Source organism: Typopeltis vanoorti, chromosome 20 (assembly GCF_054136105.1).
Source record: "Typopeltis vanoorti isolate ZY-2024b chromosome 20, IOZ_Tvanoo_1.0, whole genome shotgun sequence".
Classification (NCBI taxonomy): domain Eukaryota; kingdom Metazoa; phylum Arthropoda; class Arachnida; order Uropygi; family Thelyphonidae; genus Typopeltis; species Typopeltis vanoorti.
This window is the reverse complement of record NC_143568.1, coordinates 20,080,387-20,099,984: the sequence shown is the minus strand read 5'-3', so window position 1 is coordinate 20,099,984 and position 19,598 is coordinate 20,080,387. Positions and strand designations below refer to the sequence as shown.

The 19,598-nt window shown below is 35.8% G+C and overlaps 1 protein-coding gene across 1 annotated transcript in view; it reads left to right on the top strand.

Moving 5' to 3' along the window:
• The window catches only part of LOC150095268 (uncharacterized), a 302,954-nt gene that overhangs the window by 41,631 nt on the left and 241,725 nt on the right, over positions 1-19,598 (top strand). The window contains exons 2-3 of the mRNA XM_090410345.1: positions 576-966; positions 17,977-18,207. Of these exons, the coding sequence (XP_090266471.1) occupies positions 576-966; positions 17,977-18,207 (622 nt within the window). The remainder of the gene's footprint in view (positions 1-575; positions 967-17,976; positions 18,208-19,598) is intronic.

Genomic DNA, 19,598 nt, shown 5'->3' with positions numbered 1-19,598 from the left:
TACCTTATCTCCTGAACAACCACCATGGCGAGCAAACCCTTACAATTGGCCCCAAGTTCCCGGCGTCCCTTAAATGGGACAGGGATGCGAAGAATCTCCGGGCTCAAAATGGTGTCCACTTAAATTTGAGTATAAAAATGTCCGGTTTCTTCCCAAATGTAGTGAAAATACAACATAGCCTTGATAAAAGAAAAAAAAAAAGTAGCACTGTATTTCAAAATGAATAGTGTATGGATGTCCACTATTCATTTTGAAACTGTCATTTACAGTTTTATCATTTTCGTAAGTAAAAATTTCCTTTAGAATATGTTGAGTCATCATATTCATAATGTTATTAATTCTGTCTTGTGTCAAATAATTTCCTGGTTTGGTTTGTCAGCCTGGATTTTTACTTAAAAGGTACATGAAATGTATTTTGTATTCTTTCTCACTAAAATAGACCTAATCTTGTTGTAACAGGTAATAAAAGAAAAAAAGTTTCTGCTAATTTTAAGGTCTTTAAAAAATTCATAAGATGTATGGAAACCTTATAATCATAGTTTTTTATTTATTTATTTATTTTTCTTTCTTAATAGTCCCTACTTCGTAAAGTGGCATCTACTGTTTGTGACCTACTTGTGCCATCATGGCTTTTAAGTACACCACCACATGTGACAACATTGGAAAGAGGTACTAATGACAGACAAAGTGAATCATTACCAGCTACCTCTAGGAATGCTCTCAATGAATCTTTGTTACAGAACTCTGAAACTGCTTATACTTCAAAGAGACCTAGGTATGAACTTCCACTTGGATCAGTTCATAAATCAGAACTTAATGATAAACATAATAGATGGATGATAGATCCACCACTTGTTATTAAAGAGACAGAAGAAGATGAAGAACCAGTAACTAACAATCCTCCCAGAAAAGAACTTTCTCAGACTTTTGGTTTCAAAAGCAAACTGCCCCAACATGTGATAAATGGTATGTTTATAGCTATAAAGAAGATTATTGTAGAAATGTATTATAAATATATCCTGTTGTACTTGTTAAGTTTTATGCTACTTTGACTTTACTTAAATATTGAAAGGCATTAAGTTTTGTATGATTTTGGTTGTGTTTACTTCATGATTGGAACTGATGTCTGTCTTCTTTTCTTTTTTATCATATTAACTTTATAAAAGATTAAAATATCTTTCCATTGTTACATTGCATTCACCTGAATAGGCTACCCCCCCCCCTCCATTCCCCCAAGAAAAGTTTGCATATCTTCAGTAGATTGGTAGATAGTTTGATGCCAAGCATGTAAAAGACCTATTTTATAAATGAGTTATAGTTAATTTGCTTATTCTAGAAGGGAAAAGGGAGGAGGAATGACTAGAATTTTGCTAAAGCAACATGGAAAGAAAAGAAAAAAAAAAGACCAAAGAAACTTTTGATTTCCATGTTTAATTTTTTGTAGCTGTTGATATTGTTTATGTTGAAACGTCTGGAACAGAAAACTGTGTATGCTAGAATGCAAATAAATAATATATTTGATAGGATAAACAAGATAAGCTACTTTGTTAAAAAAAAAAAAAAAAAAAAAAAAATCAGAATGAAGAGCCAAAAATGCAGACTATCTCAACATACCTTAGAGAAAGACCACTTCGTCAGATGGAAGAAAGCCAGGCTACTTTACAAATCACAGTTTAAATTGGAGAGACTATTCCTGGAATCTACATAAGTTCTACAGAACCCGGTTAACTGTAATAGAATAGATGATATGATTTTATGCAGATTTTGGTGCACCGCCTTATCTACCCATCAGCATTGAACAACAGGAATTACCATGAAGAAAATGCCACTGTTGCCCTACTTGTATGTCACTGCCCTTGTTATCCAGGTTTAGTTTGGATCTTCATTGAGTGTTAAATTGCCTCTGTAAATAATTAATTTTTGCTAGTAAATTATTTATTTGCCTTTCAGTGTGGATATAATTTTTTGTTCAAGCAACCCTGACATGAATGAAAGAAAATTAGATTTTGAGTTTTAATGAAACTGGATGATACTCGAATCAAATGTATAATAACTTGTAGAAATCAGATGTTATTTTATAATTAATAGCATCTGAGAATTTGACTGTAATGAATATGACCATGTTGTCACCTATTGGTGAGAGTGATCATACGGTCTTGACCTGGGAGGTGGCTAAAGGTGTGGAATTTTCGATTAAGACAGGGTAAAAAAACTGTAATGTGAGGGAGTTTGTCCAATGTGATGTGTGTGGGATGTATGCATTCCCGAATGAGGCTGGAGTTTGGATGGAAAGTGATAGTGGTGGGAGAATGTGCAAAAAGTGTAAGCAAAGTGAGGAATTGAAGTATGTGTCAGGTCATAAGATAGTTATGGTTGAAGAAAGCCAAAATGTGAGTGAAAATAGTGGCTTGATAGGGAATTGCGATGTTGTACAAAATGGCAATGAGAGCGGTGATCAAAGTGAGAGTGAAAGCAACTATACAGAGAGAGAAAATGAAAAAAATGAGGAATTATTTGTAGGGAGTGAGATCGCTAGGTTGTGTGCAGTGATACAAAATGCGCAGCGGCAATTAGAGCACCTGCAAAACTCTTTCCAGAGTGCCTCGGCTAACAGAAATAAACAAGTGTGTGAAAGGAAAAAAGCATAAGAGTGGGAGAGTTCTGAAATGAAGGAAAGAGTGTTGTATGGTGACTCGTTATTAAGAGAAGTGATAGATGGGAGTTTAACTAAATCGTACTTATCGGGTGTGAAGTTTAAGGATGTAAGTGAGAGTATTAGAGCACAAAAGCAGAGGGTGAAAGAATTGACAGTTGTGGTGGGTACGAATGAATTGAAAGGAGATAAATTTTTTATGAGAGAGGACTTGAAAGTATTCTTAAAGGTAGCAAAAGAAAAGAGTGACAGCGTTAGGATGGTGAGTCTGTTGCTGCGGCATGACAGAGAGGAGTTTAGAAGGAGGGCTATAATCGCAAATGACTTTATGCGCAGGTTATGCAGATGGCATGGTGTGGAATGAGTTTGATGGGCGAAAGGATTTATACAAGATGATGGCCTGCATTGAATGGATTTGGTGTGCGGAGACTGGAAAAAGTGTTGCTGAATGAAGTGAAAATGGATGCGCAGAACCAGGGAAATTAGAACTACCAAGGAGGGGGGGGAAGTAGATATGCGGACATCAGTGAGACAGTTGAGTATAAGAATGATATAATGTACCCGAGCCAGTACAAAGGACAAGAAATCAGAATGGGATAGTTAGAATAACGCATCAAGATAGGGGTGGGACAAAGGGACCTCTGCATTTCATGTATACTAATGTCAGGAGTATTAGGAACAAGAAGGAAGAATTTTTGGCCTTGATTGGCTCTTCCTGGCCACAGGTTATTGGTATTAGTGAAACATGGCTGACAGAAGATGATATAGTTAGTGGATAGAATGTGTAGGTTATAGTGCGTTTAAGAGGGACAGAGAGAATAAAATGGGGAGGAGTGTTATTGATGATAGCAGATGAACTGCAGCCAAGGAAAATTGAAGTTGTATCGCAGGATAGTGAAAAAGAGCTCATTTGAGGGAGGTATTTGGTGTGACATTGAGACTGGCAGAACAAAATATACAGTTGGGTGTTGCTATAGACCAGGTGATGGAATAGATGGTGAAGATAGTATGCATAAACAAATTGATGAAATGAGTGGAAGGAGGGTAATTATTATGGGGATTTCAACTATGGTAACATTGATGGGAAGGAGGAGAGGACACATGTTAGGAAGGCAATGGATTTTATTCAATTATTAAGGGATAACTATCTGAGACAGCATGTAATTGAAAATACTAGGGGTGTGAGAGTGCTTGCCCTGGTAATAGCATCTGAGAATTTGACTGTAATGAATATGACCATGTTGCCACCTATTGGTGAGAGTGATCATACGGTCTTGACCCGGGAGGTGGCTAAAGGTGCGGAATTTTCGATTAAGACAGGGTATATGTGGAATTATCGTGCTGGCAAGTATGACACTTGCCGGCACGGTAATTCCACCATGGCATGTACAGCTGCAAGGGCTGGATGTCGATAGAGCTTGGAAAGTGGTCAAGGAGCTTTTTTTTTTAAAAAAAAAACTGTACACGGCAAAATGATTTTAAGGAATGACGATGGTAAGGAGGTCACTTAATCAGTCAATATATTGGAATTACTGAGTGAGCACTTTGCAAGAGTATATCATCCAGGCGGTGACATTGAAAAAATGAAGGAACCATTAGTTTATACGGGAATTGTGATGAATGAAGTGGAGGTGAATAGTCTATTACAGAACCTTAATGTGAATACATCTGTGGGATTGGATGGTATACCAGAATGGGTCTTATGTGAAGCGGCTAAAGAATTATCAGTGCCCTTGACCATGTTGTTTAATCTGAGTCTCGGGTCTGGTTTAGTCCCAAAGGTGTGGAAAGAGGGGAAAAAAGTTCCACTGCATAAAGGAGGATCCAAGACTACTGTTGCAAATTACTGACTGATCAGCATATCAGGAGTCGTTGTCAAGGTCTTGGAGAACGTAGTCAAGGGAAAAATACAGGAATGGAAATTGATGAAAATGAGATACTGTACGGGGGAGAGCATGGCTTTGTGAAGGGTATATCATGCCTCAGTAACTTGCTCAAGTTTTATAACACAGTGATGGCTGAACTGGATAAGGGTAATGGGTTTACAGTGATACTGCTGAACCTGGCTAAGGCATTTGACAGGATACCACATGGAATTCTAATCCTTAAACTACAACATATGGGAATGGATATAGGGTTGGTGAGATGGATAGGTGGGTGGTTGATGGAGAGATATCAGAGAGTAGTTTATTCAGGAGTAGAGTCCAAAAGACGGCCTGTGACTAGTAGTGTGCTGCCGGGTTCTGTTCTTGGACCACTGCTGTTTAATTTGTTCATTAACGATATAGGGAAGGATCTAAGAGGAACAGTTCATTTGTTCGCTGATGATGCAAAGTTGGGTAGGGCAATAGTGAATGCAGAAGATGTCAAAATCTTGCAGGACGACTTGGATAGATTGGAGTTCTGTGCTAAGGAGAATAGATGTCAATTTAATGTGACAAAATGTAAGGTTGTGTATTTTGGGGTGAAAAGATTAGCAGCTGTTTAGCTGTATATCACATTGGTGGAACTGTACTCCAGGAGATTGATGAGGCCAGGGACTTGGGAGTGTTGGTGGATAGGGAGATGAAGTTTAGGTGCACATTGCAAAAGTGGCTAAATCAGCTCGTCGACTCACTTGGTTGTTGAAAAATACTTTGACAAGCAGAGACAAGCAAGTTATTGTACCTCTGTACCGAGCCTTGATAAGACCTCATATTGACTACTGTGTCCAGATTTGGTCACCTAGGTTCCTTCTTGATGGGAAGGAGATGGGGAGGATCCAGAGGCGAGTGACTAAGATGATAGCAGGTCTATGGAATGAACCTTATGAGAACAGGTTGAATATTTGTGGGTTGCAGAAATTAGTTGATAGGTGGAAAAGGAGAGATATGATTGAGACATACAAATTGCTAAAGGGTTTCTATAGGATTAATTCAGAGGATATTTTTGAGATCAGGACTGGTGATGGAAGAACTAGGGGACACCTATGAAAGCTGGGAAAGAGTGTGGTTAGTAAGGGTGTTAGAGCTGGGTTCTTTACTTTTAGAGTGGTAAATGAGTGGAATAAGCTGCCAGAGTGTTGTGGGTGCTATAATGGTGAGGGAGTTCAAGGCAAGGTATGATAGATACTGTGAGAATGTTGTATAGTTGTCTGGACATGATGTTTAGGGCCTCCCTTGATGAGTCTAAGGACTCCCTGGAGTCGCCCGTAATAATAATAATACTGCCAAAGTGTATGCAATAAGAGGCACAGAGTAGAAACAATATATATATGTGTGTGTATATATATATATATATATTGTATATGAAATTGTGGCAGATTAAGTCTCTAAGAGAAGTCACCAATTAACTGAATTGCTCTCTTCTGAACAGCATAAGTAAATTTTATGGAGTGTTTGATGCACCAACTCGCACCTGGTTACAGTATTCTAAGGTAAAGTGGATTTGGGATTTATACAGTAAGAAATAATGGTAATACCTTCATTCAGTTTTATTGACAAGATTCTTTCTTGATATCTCGATTGACAATTTTTGCTATTTCCTTTGGTTTTAATCTGGGCATTGAAGTTTCTTAACATGTATAAGAGTCACCCTCTATAGTTCAGTTGATATTATTGATTCATTTTAGTTGAAAAGACCTTTTGTAAATTTCATTTAGGACAAAGAAGTGAAGTTCCTGTTAGGGCTTTTCAACTGAAGGTGAGTTAACTGGTAAGATATTGCCGTGGAAGAGTTTTTCTTCCCAGAAACTTGGGTTTTTCATTCTGAAATAAATACTGACCAGAGATATGTTTTGATTGGCATAGCAGACCTATGTAAGTAGAATAACTACTATGTGACAATAATGAGGTGCAAAGTTTATATTCTTAGCTATGCAGCCTAACACTGAGAAGATGAAATGAATATGGTGTGTGTAAAACTATTTCGCCATTTTTTTTTTTTTTTAATGGCATAACAAGTGATTTTGGAGGGATCACAAGCATGGTTTAGCATTATAGTTTGTGAGACTGCTGCATTTCTGAATTTAACTATATTTTTTTTAGGAAATTGCAACGTAGACTAATATTAACCAAAATAAATTTAATTAATACTTCCAGTATTTAGGCAAAGTCCAATTGCCATCTCTCCATCTGGTCTTCTGTCTACCTCTACTTCTCTTTCCCACTCGCCAGGTGTCCAGTAAGTGGTGAGTTTATCCTCTCTCCAAATGGAGAGATGAAACTACTCTAACAGCAGGACCAGCTTGGTCGAGAACAACCCAAAGTAGAGCTGAATGGAATAACATAGGGGGGGGAGGCCTTTGCTCAGTAGAGCTGAATGGAATAACATAGGGGGGGAGGCCTTTGCTCAGTGGTGGGATTCTGCAGGCTGACAACAACCAGTTGCCATCATCAGAGAGCAAAATAAAATATGATATATACATGCACACACCATGCTAAGTAACGAGGCTGAAGCATGTCAACTGAGATTAAACCTAAAGTCTTAAATAGTGTCCCCTTACTGGGTTAAAATGGATGTCCTTGGCTGCTGAGCTGAATTACAGTGTATGAGAATTTCCCAAATTTGGTAGAAGCAGACTCAAGGAAAAATGTTTCCTATTTGTATTTGCTATGATGGAATAGAGTGACCTTCTTTTAGTGTATCCTATTGGTGGGTGTCCAAAGCATGGTCAGCAAGTCCAGAGTGACTAGTGGTGGAAACATATAGACCTTATGGTTAGCAATTTTGATGTTGGCTGTCCTGTCTGGGAAGATAGTTTATAACTGCTAGGGATCTGGTATCTAGGTAGTGTAGCTGGTCCTTTGTGGAGTGCATAAGGGATGCTAATTTTTTATATGGTCTGTAAGTGTTTTTCTCCTCTGAAATATTTTCATTCCTCTTCTCCTGATTAAGTAATTTTCACAAATAACTAACAAACATTTTATTTATTTAAATTTTAAACCGATGCATTTTATGACTAATTATTAATCAAATTATAGTTTCAAAGAGTACTGCCATTGCTTTTGGATTTAAGTCAGAGAGGTGAAACTTAATCAAAAACACTGCCAATTCCCTAGTGCCTTCTTGTAATACTTGAGCAAAAATTCATTAAATGTTTGGTTTTTTTTTATTGCTTTTGAATAAACTGCTCGGACCTTAATAAGTCTCATAGCTGTATATCCACTTGTTTATGTTAGCACTTTACTGCTTACATTAGTACCTTAAATGTTTTGTGATTCATTTAGCTTTGCAGCACTAGTAACTCATAAAGTTAACACGTTCACACTAGGCTGCATCAGGTGGAAACTTTTGACTGTATAGCATGTCTGACATTTGGTGGGCACAATTTTTACAAATTGTTAGATGTTATTTTTCATTTTGGCAAAGTTTTATTTCTAAAAATAGTATTTTTGAGCTATCTTAATGCGATTGAAAATTCCAAATGTAAAATTACCTTATTTCAAGTCATAAAGCAGTACTTGCTTTTGAAAATTTGCATTACATAAATCTGTTTCTGCACCTTAGTAAAGTATATATGAATAACTAAATTTTCATTATTGGTTACTTTGAAATAGGTTGTTAGGATATTGTACTTAATTTAGTGCTACAATGAAACTTGCTTTGGTTGGTTTTGCATTGCAGTATGGTAACTGTGGGGAAAGGATGCTTATTCACTGTATGCAGTCATATAATCTTCTTGAATGATAAAAGCACATTCAAATAAGTTGTGTGGGCAAACATCAAAATTGGAGAATTGGATAGTGATTTATTTTTTGCTGTGGTCCTCCATAAGGTTCTGCTAAGAAATATATGGAGGAATTTGAATCATTAGAGAAGACATTTGATATAAAGAAAATGTTTGTCCTTGTTGAGGATCTAAATAGCAGAATAGGAAATGAATACGTGACATATAGAAATTTTGGAAAAATTTGGAGAAAAGGGTTCATAATTGTAAGTACCTGCTGAATTTCTGTTCAGGAGACATGGACTAGTCATTACTATGTTCCAACATGAATTCACATGGGGAAAAGACACAAGAAATAAGTAGCCTATGTTATTGATTATAGTATTTTCATGCTCATTCAGGATAAGAGTATATAGAAAGTAGTCGCCATTTAGTTTTCAGCAAAATAAAAATGTATTTATATCAAAAAATATATATACAAAGGTTTTAAAAAAGAATCATAATTGAGAAATTTTTAGAGTAAACTCTAGACAAAATATCATTCCAAAAAAATTAAAGTTGGAAAACAATAACCAAACCTTGGAGACTCACTTAGCATACTTTGAAAAACATTGATTCAGCCAGGGAGGCATGTAGTAAACTTTGTTCGAAGGTGAAAAAAAAAAAAAAAATCAGAACTTCATATTGGAACTCAGAAAGATAGAGGCAGTCCTGGAAAGGAAGAAAGGATATTGAAAGTTCCTTGGAGAGAATACTGAGAAGAAAAATGTAAGAAAGTGAATGTTATTATGTAAAAATAGCTTAAAAAAGAAGGTGAGGATTGGAGATTATGTTAGAAGTTCTGGTCGGTTCTCTGCATTCCTTTAATGGCCATGGAGGTCTCCTGTAAGTTATACAGCTTTGACCCTTAAGCACCCCCTTAATAAGCTTAGAAATTAAATGAGCTTTGATATGACAATCGCTACTGTTTGCACTTTTCTAAAGTTAAAATTTATGATGGAAGAAAATTTATGATCTGAGGAAGAATTAGTGGAATGCGATTAATTATTTACAAAGTCAAACATTTTGCAGTGTTTTTCTCTCATATATATCCTTTTTATACCAATTTTTTAACACAGATAATAATATCATAAGCTTATTAAAAATTTATGAATGTCCATTCTGATATTTCATGCTATTCTGAAGTTTAAGATATCGATGTTGTATTGCCAAATGTGTAATGAATCTATCTGAAAATTCATTTTACAAGCACCTGTAGTCTCACATTTATATTGTAGTCCCAGTTATATGGTGGTGTATTAAGTTAACAGTAGAATATCTTATTATTACGTGACACCTCTAAGGAGTTCAAGGACTCATCATGGTATATGTAACAGCAAATTAAAAATGCAAGAGGGCAAATAAGAAATCCTTAGGTTGAATATATTTGCTGATATATATATATATACATATATATACAGTCATACCCCGACTTACGCGAATCCGGAGTTATGCGTTTCTTATATGTACGTATTCCCATCACGCCTCTCCACTAGTCGTATCTTTCAAGTGCCGACCGCATTCGCCAGTGTCGCACATGCTGTGAACAAGCACTGACATGTTTCGCGTGGTCTCCATTCATACACGATTTTTATAGTCTACAAACTGTGCGATTGTTTAATGTAATGTTCTTGATAAAAATTTTATCACATAAAAAAATAATAATGTCATCCAAAAGAAGCAAGTCCGATTCTTCTACAGCTAGCAAGAAAAGAAAAACATTGACTTTGGAAACAAAACTCAACATTATTAAGGATTTTGAAGGCAGAATGAAAATTTGTGAGCTAGCAAAGAAGTCCGATCTACAGGAATCCACAGTAAGAACAATCATAAAAGAAATGTTTACAGATTTTGGAGGACATAGATTCTAACGAGGAACAAATTGTAGCCACAAGGCAAGGAATAAAAAATCATTAGCTTGCTATGAAGAAATTTTGCATGACAAGAAAAAGACGTTATGCCGTCAGACGAATCTATTAGATTTTATGAAACCATCGACATCGAAATAACTTTCTTTTTTTTATGTACGAAAAACTACAATTCCGATTATATTTCTTAAAAAATATAGGTGTTTTTGTAAACCTTTGGTCCCAATTGTATGTTTGTATATATATATAAATTACATGCAAAATTATACCCTGAGTTACGCGAATTCGACTTACGCGCTTTTTGTTTATCCCACCTAACACGTAACTTCGGGATTTTACTGTATATATATATATATATATATATATATATATATATATATATATATTTATATTTGTATGCAGGTTGACTCGGTTTATGAACATGTTCAATAATTTTAGAAGTTTATTTTTCATTTGGTTAGACATAATAAATTTAGTTTAATCTTTTATCCAAGTGTAAGCAAACAAAGTTTGCGCCTGAAAATATCTTCAGGACTGAGGTAAGGTAGTGCAACAGCAGGCAACTCTGAGCAAAGGTGGACCAAGCTCTCATCACTCCTTGTCTCAGTATCTCCCATAATGCAAAGCACATCTCCTTGCAGACATATATTTATACTGCTATGCATTAAGGGAAGGGCCACTACCCAGACCAGTTTCAACTTTTATTGAGTTCTTGTCAGTGGGAGGCAGACCCAAACTTGGAGAAAACTTGGAGATACTAAGGCAGAAGCAATAGGAGAGGTCATATTTACCTATAGGAGTTGCCAACAGGTGTATCACCTTATCATTGAATTACTCTGGATTTAGAGAAAGACGTTGGAAGTTTATTTTTCACTTGGTTAGACTATAATAAATTTAGTTTAATCTTTTATCCAAGTATAAGCAAACAAAGTTTGCACCTGAAAATATCTTCAGGACTGAGGTAAAGTAGTGCAACACGGGCAGCTCCGAGCAAAGGTGGACCAAGTTCTCATCACTCCTTGTCTCAGTATCTCTCATATTGCAAAGCACATCTCATTGTGGACGTGTATACTGCTATGCATTAAGGGAAGGGCCACTACCCAGACCGGTTTCAACCTTTATTGAGGTCTTGTCAGTGGGAGGCAGACCTAAACGTGAAGATACTAAGGCAGTAGCAATAGGAGAGGTCATATTTACCTATAGGAGTTGCCAACAGGTGTACCACCTTATTATTGAATTACTCTGGATTTAGAGAAAAATGTTGGAAGTTTATTTTTCACTTGGTTAGACTAAAATAAATTTAGTTTATTCCTTTATCCAAGTATAAGCAAACAAAGTTTGCACCTGAAAATATCTTCAGGACTGGGGTAAGGTAGTGCAACATTTTCAGGTGCAAACTTTGTTTGCTTACACTTGGATAAAGGATTAAACTAAATTTATTATAGTCTAACCAAGTGAAAAATAAACTCTCAACATCTTTCTCTGAATCCAGAGTAATTCAGTAATAAGGTAGTACACCTGTTGGCAACTCCTATAGGTAAATATGACCTCTCCTATTGCTTCTGCCTTTGTATTTCCACGTTTGTGTCTGCCTCCCACTGACGAGACCTCATTAAAGGTTGGCACTGGTCTGGGTAGTGGCCCTTTCCTTAATGCATAGCAGTATACACATCCACAATGAGATGTGCTTTGTATTATGGGAGATACTGAGATAAGGAGTGATGAGACTTAGTCCACCTTTGCTCGGAGTTGCCTGGTGTTGCACTACCTTACCTCAGTCCCGAAAATATTTTCAGGCGCAAACTTTGTTTGCTTATACTTGGATAAAAGATTAAACTATATTTATTATAGTCTAACCAAGTGAAAAATAAACTTCCAACGTCTTTCTCTAAATCCAGAGTAATTCAATGATAAGGTGGTACACCTGTTGGCAACTTCTATAGGTAAATATGACCTCTTCTATTGCTTCTGCCTTAGTATCTCCATGTTTGGGTCTGTTTCCCACTGACCTCAATAAAAGTTGAAACTGGTCTGGGTAGTGGCCCTTCCCTTAATGCATAGCAGTATATATATGTCTGCAAGGAGATGTGCTTTACATTATGGGAGGGAGATACTGAGACAAGGAGTGATGAGACTTGGTCCACCTTTGCTCGGAGTTGCCTGCTGTTGCACTATCTTACCTCAGTCCGGAAGTTATTTTCAGTTGCAAACTTTGTTTGCTTACACTTGGATAAAGGATTAAACTAAATTTATTATAATGTTCAATAATTTTAATGTTTTAAAATACCGAGATAATTAAGAATAAAAGTTTAATATGGACACAACTAGTTTCCTTGGTAAGCCAACTTCATCAGGTGTCCAAGCAATGGTATATATACAAAAAGACCGACAGAAACATTACACGCTTACAACAGCAACAGAGCTTTCAAAAACTGTAGTTAAATTTGAATTGGAGTGCACGCTTCAGTTCTAGCTACATTTATATGGGTGCGTGTGATCTCACAAGAACACCAGTACTGAATAGCAGAACTATGAGAGTCTGGTAAATTGTAACTAAGGTCGATATTCATGTGGGTAGAATCGAGGGCAATTTCTTTTGACTCCAGGATATGTCTTTCAAGTTCGTTGTAACATTTGTGAATGTTGGAAGTTAGATTCCTGTCTATTTGGTGTTGGTGCCCTTCATCATAGTTTACAGAAAATAAGACGTGGCTGGTGAGTGCGCTGGCTCGCATTCTATTATAAGAGATGTCTCTTTTGTGATCTTCAAGACGTAGAAAGATCGAGTTATCAGTTTGTCTGTAATATGGTTTACCACAACTACAAATAATTCTTTTGGGAACTGAAGATGGTGATGTTCTTCTTTTGGCTGACTAAGGAAAAATTGGAGTTTTGGTAAAGTAGAGAAGCACATTTTGATGTTGAACTTTTTTAATATTTTTGCCAGTTTGGGAGAGAGGGAACTGATGTAATAGAAGTTTAAGATAGAAGTGAAATAGAAGTTTCTCAATACTTTTTGGAGAGAAACCATTATTGATAAAGGTCCTTTTGAGGAAATTAAGTTCATTTTTAAGCTATTCTTGGTCTGATAATAAGACTGGCTCAATGTGCAAGAGTAGATATAATGCCATATTTCTGTGGAGAGTAGTGATGAGAGGATGCATGAAGGTATCTATCTGTATGTGTTGGTTTCCTGAAGATTGAAATTTTAATATCAGTACTTCTGGTTAGCTTTATGTCTAAAAAAGAAAAATAATTGTTAACTTCTAGCTCAGAGGTGAATTTGATGTTGTGATGAAAGTTATTTAAATGATCCAAGAAAACTTTGAGGTTATCTGGGCTGTGTTCCCCATATAAGAAAAACATCGTCAGTATAACAGAGCCAGATTTTAGGTTTCAGCATGGCCAAAAAAATTGCTTTTTCATCAAAGTCTTCGAGAAATATGATTGCTAGCACTGCGGAAAGCGGACTACCCATGGCTAGTTCGGTGTTTTGTTTGTAGATCTGGTCTTCGAATCTGAAGTAGCATGAGTTGACACAAAATGAGTAAGTAAAGCGAAGAACTTCTTTGATAATATGTTCTTGAGAAGAGTGAGAACCTCCTGGGTTGTTATATTGGTAAAGAGCGAAACTACATGGAAGCTTGCCATTATATCTGATTTGTTCAGTTTGAGGTTTTTGATCTTGAAAACAAAGTCAGCTGAATTCTTGATGTAAGAAGAGGATTTACCTTAGGTGTTTTAAGGAAGAGGTGAGATATTTAGATGAATTGTATGTGGATGAGTCGATGCCTTCAACTATGGATCTTAAGGGATATTTTGTGAATCTTAGGAAGGCCATACAACCCTTAGAATAAGAGTATGAATGGATCTGAGCGAAAGGCAGATATTACTTGGTAATTTCGAAGTTGATTTTAGATTATTGGTCTTATTATGTAACTCTTGTGGGGTCCCTATTAAGTTCAGAGTAAGTATCTGCTTCTAATAATTCAAGAATTTTATGGTGGTAGTCTGTTTTATTTAGAATGACTGTGGCATTTCCTTTGTCAGCTGGAAGGATGATAATATCTTTGTTCTTTCTCAGTTTTTTTAATGGCTTGTCTTTCACTAGGAGGAAATGTTGTCAGAAGGTGGTTTTGCATTATTAATTGTGAAAATAGCTTCCATCCATAGTAGGTTTGCATCTTGGGTTGGAAGTAAGGAGGCAATGTTTTCTATTTTAGTGAGAAAAAGTTCTTTAGGAATGGATTTGGGAGAGAGAACGAAATTGAGTCCCTTGGCAAGAACACTTTCTTCCACTGTTGTGAGGATATGTGAAAGATTTATTTACAACTACCTTTTTAAAAACAAGGGAAGCACAAGTTGAGGAGGAACGTTCCTGTGCACGTTTGAGGGAATCGAACTTTCCAATAAGTTAAATTTGTTTATGTTTTGGATTCTTGAAGCCAAAAGTGCACTGATTTCTTTTGTGTTTTTCCATGACATATTGTCTAAGGACGCCTCTGAACTGTTTTCTAGTGAACTTTTTTTGGTGAAAAAAGAAGTTCGACTGTGTTTAGTATCTACAATAATAGTTCTAGTTTTTCCTTGTGGTATAATCCAAAGGTTTGCCTTGAAATCAAGGTATAATCCAAAACCAGTCCAAGTCAGGACTGGCAGACCATGCTTTGGACACTCCTTCACCCAGGATTAGATGGAAGAAAACAAATGTGCTATTGAGGAGTCGTTACAGATCCGAAAGATTATTTTTTGAGTCGGCAATGGTTTTGAAGTATTCTCCCAACCTCAACTAATATGGTTACATTAATTTGCCAAAAACTTTGGAGACTATTATCCTAAGACGAACTCTCGCATAGCTGTAATGTTTTTTTTTTTTTTTTTTTTTTTTTTTATACAATGTTAGAGGGTGCCAAAATAGGACTTGAGATCTTTTGTCCATTGCAATTGTATTGTTTCACTCACTCACTGTCACATGTACAAGTGTGTTGTGCTCTGATGATGCTGATTTGAAATTCAGTGAAATATAATCGGTTAATAAAACATCTTTTTGATAATATTGTTTGGTGTTTAATACCATTAAGAAATAAATCATGAAATTATATTCCTGTTTAATCCTTTATCCAAACTGTATGCAAGCAAGGTTTGAATGTGAAGTAGCTTCAGAACTAGGCTAATTGTATCCAGAGACTGATGACTTCACATCAATATCTTCACTATCCTATAAATACAAAGTTTGCACGTGAAGATACTTTGTATGAACTTTGCTTACACCTGCATAAAGGATTAAACAAGAATATAATTTCTTCGCAAGTTAATTTAATTGCTAACCAAGTGAAAAAACTTAATAAAACTATCTCTGATCCAGAGTATTTTAATATTAAGGTGATACACATTTTACCACTTGTGTGTAAGATACTTATGATTTCTGCATTAATTCAACCTTGCTATCTCTTCTGGATCTGTCTCCCAGTGATGATATTTAATAATGTTCATCTTTGCACTTACTTGCTTCCTGCAGAGTAGAGCAGCTCTGCTCTGTGGTTGGTTTCTGCCTGCCACTGAGCAGAGCCATAGCTGAGTTTCCTGTTCTGGATTGATTCAGGTGAGGAGTTGTGCATTTAGTAATGATCGTTTAGTGTCACTCACTGAGATTTAGAGTAATCTAAAAGATCATTAAATGTTTTTGGAGACATACCCCAGTACTTATAACAGTATCTCAGTAAAGGTTGAAACTTATATTATTAGGCTCTTTATTCTTGTAGATAAGCTTATAGATTGTATATTATTTCTGGGAAAACTCCCATGTTACTCCTCATTATAAACTATTATAATACAGCTATACTGCCTGCTTCAGTTTAGGAGGCACTCCTAAACTGAAGCAGGCAATATAGCTGTATTATAATAGCTTATAGATTGGTTATAATGCATTTAATTTTTCAGGAAATGGCATAGAATATTAATTATAAAAGACTAAGTAGTACCTTCCTATATTTGGGTGTTATATTGTCATCAGGGATAACAAAAAACTGATATGTGCTCGCAGGCACTAACACTGAGCAATTGAGTCTGAATTAATGCAATAGAAATCAGGCCTAGAGTACCCCTAGTGTGCTAAATTGGTTGTCTTGGCTGTTGGGCTGACGATTTTAAAATGTATGCTTCCCAAATTTGGGAAGCATACATTAAGATCGTCAGTTACAGACCACATAAGAAATTGGCATCTCCTAATTTTCAAATTTTCTCCTTTTTTTTTATGTCGGTATGTATGTTTGTATTATGTGAAAAATATGTATTGTATTTTATGTATATTATTATTAGACCCACATGGAGACAATGACTCATTGTGGAAGGTCCTCCATCACACACAACTCATCATCATGACTGGAATACATTCACTGTTTCCACATTTACCACACTTCCAGGCATTGCATTTCAACCAACTCTATGCAAAAAACTTACTCCTCTATGTTACTATAAGTATTTATACGTCTATGAAAAACATTATATATCTACCACGAATTTTTGTTGTTTATGATAAATACAATATCATTTGGGATTTGGCCAATGCTGTAATGGACTTACAAAAACTTTTACTGGTGTTCTTTACCTAGAGATGCTGCTTTTTAATATGAAATTCATGGTGTGCAAACCTACCATAAAATATGTTGCACAGTATGAACTGCTAGAAAATTGTAGTAAGAAAAACATTTGCGAAACTTTTTTTTTGGGGGGGGGGGAGATATGAGACAGATTTTAAGAGGACAATAACTGCCCATAGTGGTTGTTCTGGAGATTTGCAGCCTTTCTTGGGTGGAATTGGCATTAAAAAACAAACAAACTGCAACTGTCACTCATGCCAAGAAGGAAGGTAAAACATGCTATGTTATTGGCGTAAAACTAGGATTGCAATAAATTGAAAAACTAATTTCATAATTGTCAAAGAAACTGATATGTTGGGTTAGTTTTCTTAAATTATAGACAGATATGTACATAATATTTTCTAAATTCATACAAAGCACTTATTATAGTGCATTTATTAGTTCAGAAAATTTTAAATTTCCAACTTTAATTGTGATATGAAATTGTAACAATTAATTTGAATGAATCATTTTTTATGAATTGCTGTTGAGAGCAAATGTTATGATGAATAGGTTCAGTCCATAAATGGTCAACAGTGAAATGCAAATAATTGTCCAAGAAATTAATGCCATTTTGAAGTCATATTTTCATGTTCTTAGTCCAAATCAGCGTTTCTCAAACTTTTCCGATGATGGAATACTTAACAAATCCGAAATTTTAATGGAACACCTTGGTTAGAATCAAGTATCACCAGTCCCGTATTTAATGTAAAGTTAAGTGCACACTATCGCTGCAGCAGGCTGTATACCATCGCAAAAATGCGACAGCACACACTACAGGCATGCCAGGCTGCAGCATGTTGCATTGACCTTGCTTGTTACCACACATTTCATAGAATAGATACCTCCGTACTTCACTCGCTCTCGGAGGTGTCGACAACTGCTGAGTCAAGGCCAGTACACGCTGGTCTTAATAGCAGTCCACACACAAAGTGAGGAATGCCTGATTTTCAAATGTTTGAACTTGTTGCAGCATTTAAAACTATTCCAGGCTCATATTAATTTTGATAATTTTTCACGGAACACTTATTCACTTTCTGTGGAACACTGGTGTTCATCGGAATATAGTTTGGGAAACGTTGGTCTAAATCATTTTTTTTTTAAACTGTAGATTTCTTTTTATTATTTTAGGCGATGATCATTCAGAAAATAGTGAAGCATCAGCATCAACTAGTGGCTGTTCATCACTAGTATCTTCTTATCAAGAGATACCAGAACAACAAAAAATACACCATAATAGTGGTCTTCAGTTAAGTGAAGATGCTCTTCAGAGGATAAGTAAAGAACTGCTAACTAAACACACAGAAAATAATAGAAAAGATGCTGCAGTGGAAACTGAAGACACATTAACGCATAGCCTTGGTTAGTATATTTTTAACATCAGTATAAATTGTAGGAAATCTTATTGTAAAGAGTTCCTACTTGGAGTGACCAGAATATTTTTATTAGTTATATTTCAATGTAAGATTTTAATGCCTTTTACAAAGCAAACAAATCATGCCAATTCTTCACTTTCTTTTTTGTTGTTTGATGAGTTTGAACCAATATTTCTTTTTTTTTTTGCAGCTGTACGGATCTGCTACTGCTCTGAGCAGCACGGCACGTAGTTTTTTTTAAATTTTTTTTTTATTATTATTATTAATGACTTCATTGCAAAATGACATTTAATGATGGAATCAATATCATATAACTTCAGGTTCCTGCCATTAGATGACTCTAATTAAGCAACTCTTCCAGCCAATCATTGTTTTCCCATCTGCTTGAAACTAACAAGGCTGCCTGTTTCATTCCTAATGAGACCTGCTGGTCAGCCAGGAGCACATGACCTAACTAGACCAACCTGTGGCAGTTGGTAAACCAATTAGGATATGTAGAGTGTCAGGAAAAGAAAGCAAAAACAACTGTGCAAATAACCAGCAGTGTTTTTAAAAGAAATTTTCATCTGCTCAACAATAATTCAGTGTGTGCTGGAGCATTTTATTCACTGTGTTGCTGTGCACCCATGTGCACAGCAACACAGTGAATAACACTCACATAAAAGTGAGTGTTCTTCAGCAAGTTCTTAATTTTAAGATATTGCGCTGCTGGCGGCATAAAATAATTTGCATACCACTTTTGAAAAATTTCACACATTACTTACTCCTTTCAGCTATTCTTAAAAATCACAGGAGGTCGACTTAATCACATTTTATCAATTATTTTCTTGTTTAGACAGTCTTGATGATTCCTTACAGCTTCTGTATTCCTTCTTAATATGTTCTTTTGAGCACCTTTTTTCAGAAGAGATCAGTTTCATTGTAGTTGAATGCTTGGGAAGATGAATAACACTGGACAAGTTCTTCAAAATTTCCCACAAATTTGTTAGTTGCTGATGCTGCTTTCCCATACCTTCTGGTTGGTTGAATCTCAGCTCTTTAAAATGCTAAACCACCCATAATTTGCTTTAAACTAGATGGATCTATTTTTTCGATAAGAAAATATGGTTTGCATTTTCTTACTGAGTATTTCTGCCAACACTACTATCTTTTACATATGTCTGCAATATATTTCAGCAGTTTCTTTTCAAAAAGTATTAAAATTTTCTCCCTTAGCTTAACAGCTTTTATGGAGCATGGTGTTTGCTTTGAATGTTATACAAATGCCAGTTTTTCATACTTGACTGTGAGGTTAATCTGTTTATATTTGGAGTGAGTGCAACCTCTGGACTAGACACCCATATGCAACACTTGACCATTGAATGCTTTGTTGCACCT